This window comes from Lathyrus oleraceus, chromosome 3 (assembly GCF_024323335.1).
Source record: "Lathyrus oleraceus cultivar Zhongwan6 chromosome 3, CAAS_Psat_ZW6_1.0, whole genome shotgun sequence".
Classification (NCBI taxonomy): Eukaryota; Viridiplantae; Streptophyta; class Magnoliopsida; order Fabales; family Fabaceae; genus Lathyrus; species Lathyrus oleraceus.
Genome location: NC_066581.1, coordinates 341506056 through 341514889, shown reverse-complemented (window position 1 = coordinate 341514889; position 8834 = coordinate 341506056). Strand labels below are relative to the sequence as shown.

Below are 8834 nucleotides of genomic sequence, written 5' to 3'. Positions count from 1 at the left end.
TGATCTTAGGACATAAACCACTTTCGAATTTCACGCACATGGAACCTTCAGCATCCATATAATTTCTTCATGTGCAACCATTCATAAAATCCTATCATGACACCAACATATCCTGAATTCAATATTTGTACGACTCAAAGTCCGAGTACTGAAGTCAAAAGTTCCTATATGAATAACATCCCTCATTCTAGTATATTAGTTTTCTTATGTATGTTATGGTATGTACGAGGCCATACATATCATATAGAGTAAGTCTTGTACGCAAGTATATGGACAATCCTGGGAAGGCACATTGATAAGCTTTGAAGTTGATTTTGAGATACATATAAGGATCCCTGAGTAGGGTTCTAGTTTATGGTGGATCCACGAGTGATGGAAAATCCAAAATCTAAGGATTTGTCAACTTTGACTATGCAGGATGTATGGATACTATAAAACCTCTTTCTGGATATGTTTTCACTATGTTTGGTACAACAATCAGTTGGAAAGCATCACTTCATAAGGTTGTAGCCTTATGAACCACTGAAGCTGAATACATTGCCCTTACTGTAGTTGTGAAAGAAGCAATGTGACTTGAAGGGTTTGCTAAGGAACTGAAACTTCAAGGCCAAGTTATCACTGTTAATTGTGATAGTCAAAGTGCCATATAGGTGTCTAAGAATTCAGCCTATCATGAGAGAACCAAGCACATTGATGTTAGGTTGCATATTGTCAGGGAGAAAATCGAAAGTTGATAAATCAAAGTGATGAAGGTTTTGACTGATCACAATGTTGTATATATGATGTTTTCGATGCAATAGGCAAGGCCATATGATGAATGATTGTATGTTGAGTGAAGCTCAAGGGAAAAGTTCTTGAAGATTTAAACCATAAGCGCCAAGAAAGAAAAAGGAAACCATGACTTAATCGTTGGTACGTGTCTTATGAATAACCAACCATGTTTTGTTTTCGTGGATTACATAGCAACACATTCGTTTATATCTATTAAATGTGTGAGTCATCTTGGTTTGGAGGCGGTTCCATTAGAACCACCAATGATAATAGATCTCGTTGTAGATGATAATGTGGAGTCGCAGTGGAAATATGAGAATTACTCTTTAACTATGGATGATCAAGTCTTTCTGGTTGACCTAATATGTCTACCACTAAAGAAGATTGATGTAATTATGGGAATGGATTGACTTTCCTCCAATTCAGTGTACATGGACTGCAAGGAAATGGCGATTTTTATTACAACAGATGAAATGCTCCAGAAGACCTAACAACCCCTCTTCTAGAAGGTATTATCAATTTTGTCAACTATTTACTTGATCAAGAAAAATTATTCTTCTAATTCTCACGGTAAAATTCAGATGAAAAGTTGACTATCTCATAAATTCCTTTAGTATCAGATTTTCCATAAGTCTTCCCCGAGGATGACACTTATCTACCTCTTGTAAGAGAAATGGAGTTCTCCATTAATATAGTGCTTGGTACAACCCCGGTTTTGACTTCTCCTTATTGGATGTCACCATTGGAACTGAAGGAATTAAAGAGTCAGTTAGAAGATCTGTTGAGTAAGTACTTCATCAGACCAAGTGTACCATCGTGAGGAGCTCCAATTTTGTTGGTAAAGAAGAAGGATGGTGGAATGTGGTTTCCATGGACTATCGTCAACTGAATAAAGTCACGATCAAGAATAAATACACCTTCCCGCAAATAGACGATTTGTTGGATTAATTGAAAGGAGCATGTGTGCTCTCGAAGATTGATTTACGATTGGGATATCACCAAATATGAGTTAAGAAATCAGATGCAACGGTATATGTGCATTACAAAGTTCTGGTAATGCCATTCATAATGACTAATTCACCTGCCGTCTTTATAGATTACCTGAACCAGATATTCCAACCCTATTCATACCAATTTTTAGTGATCTTTCTTGACAATACTCTCATTTATTCATGTACTTTAGAAGAGCATGTGGAACACTTGGGAATCATGCTATCAGTTTTGCAAGAGAAGTAACTCCTTGCCAAACTTAGCAAGTGTGATTTTTGGATGACCGAAGTGAAATTTATTGGTCATCTCATATCTCAAGGAGGAGTATCTGTAGACTTATCTATAGTTGGAGTGGTGATTATTTAGGAAAGGCTAAAGAATTCTTCAAAAATTTAAAGGTTCCTAGGTACAGTTGGGTATTATATAAGGTTTACTCAAGGGTTTTCGCAGTTGGCACTACCTATGACCCATATCATCTAGAAGGAAGTTCCTTTCAGTTGGGATTCAGAATGTGAGCATATTTTCCTTGAACTAAAGTGGAAATTGACCACGGCTCCCGTTTTGATAATTCCAAGCCCTAGTAAGTCCTATGAGGTGTTTTGTCATGCCTCAGAGAAAGGGCTAGGCAGAGTCTTGATGTAAAATGGGCAAGTTGTGGTGTGTGTGTCTTGAATGTTAAAGTCGCATGAAGAGAGTTATCTGACACATGATTTTGAATTGACATCAATTATATTTCCTTTGAAAGTGTGGCGTCATTATTTATATTGGGCACACTTTGAAATGTTCAGCGATCATAAGAGTCTGAAGTACTTCTTTGATCAAAAGGAGTTGAACATGCGACAAAGAAGGTGGATGGAGTATTTGAAAGACTTTGACTTTAGACTAAAATACATTATGGGGAAAGAAAATAAAGTAGCATACATGCTTTAAGACGAAAAATAGATATGTACGCTGCATTAATGGTTTTGGAGCATGATTGCTAGAGAAGTTTGGAAACCTAAACCTTCAATTCACATGGACTCAAGTTGTTTTTCTATTGGGAAACCAAAGTATCACATGTGATATGAAGGAAAGGATTCATCAATCTCAATTGTGGGATTCAGAACTGCAATCTAAAGTTGACCAACCCTGTTTTACTCGGGCCAAGGATGAAACTTTCTTGTTTAGTCAAAGGATATATATTCCAAGTGATGCTGACTTGAAGAGAATTTTTTTAGAAGAAACTCATAAAAGTGGATTTACCATCCATCATGATTCATCAAAGATGTATCAAGATCTGAGGAAGGATTATTGGTGGCTAGGAATGAAGAAAGAAATTGCAGAATATGTGGCCAGTTGTGTAGGGTGCCATCAAGTAAAGATTGAGCATCAAAGGCCATACAGATTTTTGCAACCTTTAGACATTCCTAAGTTGAAATGGGACAATATTTTGATAGACTTTGTAGTGGGATTACCGTGTACCCTTGGTGGTCACAACTCGATTTGGGTGATTGTGGACCGCTTAACCAAATCAACCTACTTCTTGGTCGTGAAAACCTCGTACAAGGTGACTCATCTTGCAAGATTTTTCATTGCGGAAATTGTAAGATTACATGGAGTTCCCTCTAGCATTGTCTCTGATCGATATCCAAAGTTCACCTCGAGATTCTTGGAACATTTCAACGGGCTTTAGGGACAAAGTTGTGTTTGAGCTCATAAAATTATCTTCGGTCGGATGGTCAAATAAAGTACTAAACATCTATAATAGGAAACAAACACCAAAAGCTAACACAAAAGTTGTTTGGATTAGCCTATAAACTTTCTAATTAATGGAATAATGTCTTTCTTAGCGTTTGATCTAAAATATTTATCATTGTCTAAAGTACAAAGTAAGTACTTATCAACTTATCAACCAAAAAATCAATAAGTCAAACAAGCATACAAATAATAAGAAGATCACACATTTAATAATCTAAACATCAAATTTCTCACAAATATAACAATCGGGGGATAAAAAAAACAACTAATATGATACCCGAAGAATCATGCAATAACAATAAAATTTTATTTGTCTATCTCTTTTGTAATCTAGATTAAGTACCCTTTGTACTCTTGTTAAACTTATAAAAAATGTAAAGCTAATTTGTGGAGCTTTGACTTAATCTCGTTTTGATAACTAAAATAATTTAATTTATGTTAATTTCACTACTACAATTTTAATCTATAATAGGACTAAACTAATAGCGCTTTTTAATAAGAAACTATTAAAAATTTGACATAAAGATCTATAACAGCGCCTTATTATTGGGCGCTTTCCAAAAACGATATTATATGGTCGTACAAAATAAAAATTAATAGTGTGTTTTGGATGCTCTCTTTATTAGCGCTACATAAAAGTGATATTATAAGATTTTCTAACATTTTTTTTTTAAATACAGCTTATTTTAAATAATTTCAAGCTGAAACATTTTTTCGAAAAAAAAAAGTTGAAACATCTTTTTTCTTCTTCGCAAGCTGAACCCTGTATCTTTCCTCTTTCCCCCAAAACACACAAACAAACACCCTTATCTTCTTCTTCCCATATCGTTCAATTTAAATATTTTTGTTTTATAGTGTTATATTTCTTGTTCACATAAAGTATAAATTTTAAATGTATAGTTTTATACTTCACTTTCATTCTTTGTAAATTCTTTGTAACAAATTATATTATGTAATTTTACTTTTAATAGAACAAACTCTTGTAATTTTACTTTTACGACAGGATGTCATTTTCATAGTTGTTGTTGGTATTTAATTCTTAGGTTCTTTTATAATGAATGGGTTGAATGACTTACATGGGTTTTTTTAATGATTAATAGAAAAATTAGTAAAATTTCAATTATTGATCTCCATTTTTTTTAATAGTACATGGGTGCTTATGATAGCGCTTTGTAAGAAAGTGCTATTACTGACTAGATCTATGATAGCTATTTCTAAAAAAGTGCTATTGAATCCCTTTTAGGAAAGGAAAAAATACTAGGTATGATAGCATTTTTAAAGCGTTATTAATGATTGAACTTTTAATAGCTCTCTAAGCGCTATTATAGGTGAATCACCTATAATAACAGGTGCTTTAATAGAGCTTTTAAGCGCTATTAAAAGATGAAAAAATGCTACTAAAAGTCATTTTTGGCGTACTGTTTTACCCAAAACTTTTAAGTTGTGTTTAATGTAATTTTTGTGATAACCCACCGGCACTTGTCTTTCTTTAAAAGTGTTTACGGTGTAATTTGGATCGGTTTTGAAGTAAAATATAATCCGATCTAAATATAAATTTAGTCGCAATTCAGTTTGGGTTTTGATGATTGATGAAAAAAATCTAATCCGATCCAATACAATTTCATATTGTTTGATTTGGATCGATTATTTGGATATTCATATTATAAATTATATTTTATTAATATTATAAAAGTACCAACAAATAATAAGTTTGATATAATATATAGCATATTCTATATTAAAATTTAATATTATAAAATAATAATGATGATTGAAACATATGGAATGATAAAAATAAATAATTAAAATCATACTAATAAATAGTATTTAAAATAAGTGCCATCTAATAATAAATTAATATAACAATATCATACTGATAAAAATAAATAAGTATGATAATATATACATGTCGTTTGGTTTGGTTTGAATTGATTTTGAAAAATTAATTAGAAAATCGATTCGAACAAAACCGTCTTTATAAAATGACATCTAAACACATTCAATATTTGTTTGGTTTGTACTGTTTTTGGTTTTTAATCAATTTATGATTTTTATTTAAGTCGGTTTGAATTTGAACATCTCTCTCCTCGTAAAAATAACTTATCAATAGAGTATTTAGAGTATTTTATTTTAAAATATACAGTGTATCTAAAAAATTGAAAATGAAAGAAAGAACTTAATATTAAGTTGCAGTAATTTACTAGGAGAACTGTGACCTTTCAAATATTGGTAGATTTTCTTCAACAAAAAAAAAGGATGTATTTTATTTTCAAATGAAGCCGTTGGTTTGTTCTTAGTGAAAACTAGTAAGCATAAAAACCCATAGCATTTATTCGATTTAAAATGGCCTTCAGAGTTATGCAAACAACATATTTTGTAAAAACAGCTTGGTATTTGGCACATAGAATAAATTATCTTATCTTTTTAATAAAATATATTTTCCTTAGTATTTGATCCAAAAACAGATTGTTTAAAGTGTATTTGCATCTAATTATTTTTAAATAATTAGATATAATAAAATACATCAATTAAAATTTAAAAATTACCAATAAAATGGCAAGTTTTTTAGTTTTATAGAATAAAATGTCAAGTGTGTTTTTTACTCAATAAAATGCCAAGTTAAAAAGTGGGTTAAAAAACTAACAATTAAGATTTTAATATTTGATTATTTATACATATATGTCTGTGAAAGTTTTAATTGTTCAAGTGTATGTTTTGAAACTATTGAAATTTTAAACTTTTATGCCTATTATATCCTTGCATTATTCAAAAATTCTTAAGAGTCTCAAATTATATAATATAATATATAATCTAAACATATAAGTGAAAGTAATTATTATTTAAAAATTAAAATTAATTTTTCAAGGTTTAGTTAAACTCAACAAACATTTTAAAGAAAAATCAAATTTTATTTTTTATATTCTTAATGGACCTTTCAAATTAAAGACACTACTCATAGCTGTTTTGTCTCTCTTTTGTATTTTCATGTAAATTATTGGTGAACATTACCAGACTATTTCCGAATATTAGATTTCATTAAATAAGAATTTGTAGTGGCCTAATGAATGAATAAAAAATTAAATAGAAAACGTATTGAATATATCTACAAATACTAATCATTTTATTACTAGTTTAATATAATTAAACAAACATAAAATATTAATTCTAAAAACAATACAATATATAAATCTCCTCACTCCAAACTCTTCATCCAACATGCATTTGCACTAGCAAAGCCACTAAGAAATTCACAAAACATAGAAAAAGAAGAGGTAATAAGAAACAATGGTAGAGGATAGAAAAGTTGGCGTGGCAATAGATTTTTCCAAAAACAGCAAAAATGCTTTGAAATGGGCCATTGTAAATATGGCAGATAAAGGTGACACTTTTTACCTCATTCATATCAACTCCAATTCTTCCGATGAGTCTCGTAACAAACTGTTTGCAAAATCTGGTTCACGTGAGTTTTCTATTTTTAAAATCCATTTGGGTTCTTATAATTTTATTACATTCTATGTTTTTTTATGTTGGAATATTATATTTTATTTTCTTCATTTTGTAGCACTTATTCCTTTGGAAGAGTTGAAAGAGGCAGAGGTTATGAAAAAGTATGGTGTGCAAACTGATGTTGAGGTTATTCATCTGCTTAACATTGCTTCCACACAGAAAGAGGTGTTTTTTACTTTTTATTAAAAATATATAAAGCTATTATGTTCTTGATTGCAATTGTATTGAAGATAGTTGGCATCATTATCGTCTTTGAGAATGTGTAAGATATAGTATAATTAAATAGTATTGTCAGAACTAAATCATAACTAAAAAAAATTTAATTATTTTGTTATGATTAAATTGTAACTAATTTATATATGCTTTCAAAATTTTAAGACAATCCTAGTTGATATCTAGGAAGAACAAATGCTTCTTGTATCGGGCATGTCTCTATATCCAACATGCCACATGTGTCGATATTCTTATGGTATATGTCCGAAAATAATGTTTGAATTAAAGATGGGTGAATTTATGATCAATATTTTATTTTTATATTTGTAGACGAAGGCATAAAAATTATTAAATATTTAGGCACATCTTTGTCCAAAATATTAATATCGGTTTTTGTAAGTTAAATTATGTTGGGAAATCATAAGATTGCGATTTAGATCAGAGTTTCATGTCTTCGTTTCAAAATCTTGTTAGATTCTCTAGATACATGCCCTTATTTTTTTATGCTTGTGAGATTGTACTTTTGTAGGTGAGTGTTGTTGCAAAATTGTATTGGGGTGATGCAAGACAGAAACTTATGGACTCTATTGAAGATCTTAAGCTAGATGCTCTAGTGTTGGGAAGTAGAGGCCTTAGCACAATCAAAAGGTTCAGACTTTTTTATTGCCTCATATTTTAACTTTATGTTGATTTTGATGTGACCATGGCTTTTTTTTTCTCAAATGTTAACTGGGATAAAAACTAGTATTTTCCTATGTATTTATTATGATTTTTGTCTCTTGGCCATGTTTGTTTCTTGGTATAAAATATAGGATATTACTGGGAAGTGTTAGCAACTTTGTGATGGTTCATTCCCCATGCCCAGTGACTATTGTGAAGGATTATTCAAGCAGCAGCAGCTACTAGATTGTCCATTTGGTATCTTTTTCTTGCAATGTACTTTGGGGTAACATTGAAGTTACTCATCTAAATTGCATTTAGCTTCTCCAAATAATAATTAATAATAATAATAATATATAATTGGAGTGCTTTATTAAGTTGGCCATGTAAATTAAACTATAGTAGACTCCTTGCTTATTATAATATATAAGATGTAGATCATCTCTTTCTTCAATGACCCTTCATTTTGCAACTTTGAAATTAGATGAAAGAAATATGTTACATGAGATTGGACAAGACACACATTAACAATATTTTTAACATTAATATGGATACAGGTTGGAGTATCTAGGTTAAACATCTTTTTCTAGCACTAATTATTATAATTATTTAAAAAATAATTGGCATCTTAGAAACATCAGACATTCAAGGCATGAACATCAGTAATTTATAAGGAGATTAACCTGATTATAAAGTTGATTCTTTTTTACTCACCATATTTCAAAGGGAATATGTATTCCTCAATATTAGAGTTACTGTTATTAATGCATTTGACATAAAATGCAAGCATCTATTATTTATTTTTTAAATAATATGGATTATGCGAAATCTTTTTTTTTGGATCAAGTACAACATAGATTGATCTTCTAGAGAAATTCTAGAGACCTCAACATGTGGTGGGGAATTTGGAGATTAGTTGGGCACTTGAAGCTTTTTTAACTAAGAAAAGATTAACC

General features: G+C 30.5%; 1 protein-coding gene across 1 annotated transcript; it reads left to right on the top strand.

The window, feature by feature from the left end:
• The first annotated feature begins 6703 nt into the window (after window positions 1-6703).
• Window positions 6704-8317, top strand: LOC127127550 (universal stress protein PHOS32). Its single transcript, XM_051056755.1, has 4 exons — window positions 6704-6958; window positions 7061-7170; window positions 7748-7866; window positions 8031-8317. The coding sequence occupies exons 1-4, from the start codon at window positions 6784-6786 to the stop codon at window positions 8122-8124; spliced, it is 498 nt and encodes a 165-aa protein (XP_050912712.1). The 5' UTR covers window positions 6704-6783; the 3' UTR covers window positions 8125-8317.
• The last annotated feature ends 517 nt before the right edge of the window (window positions 8318-8834 follow it).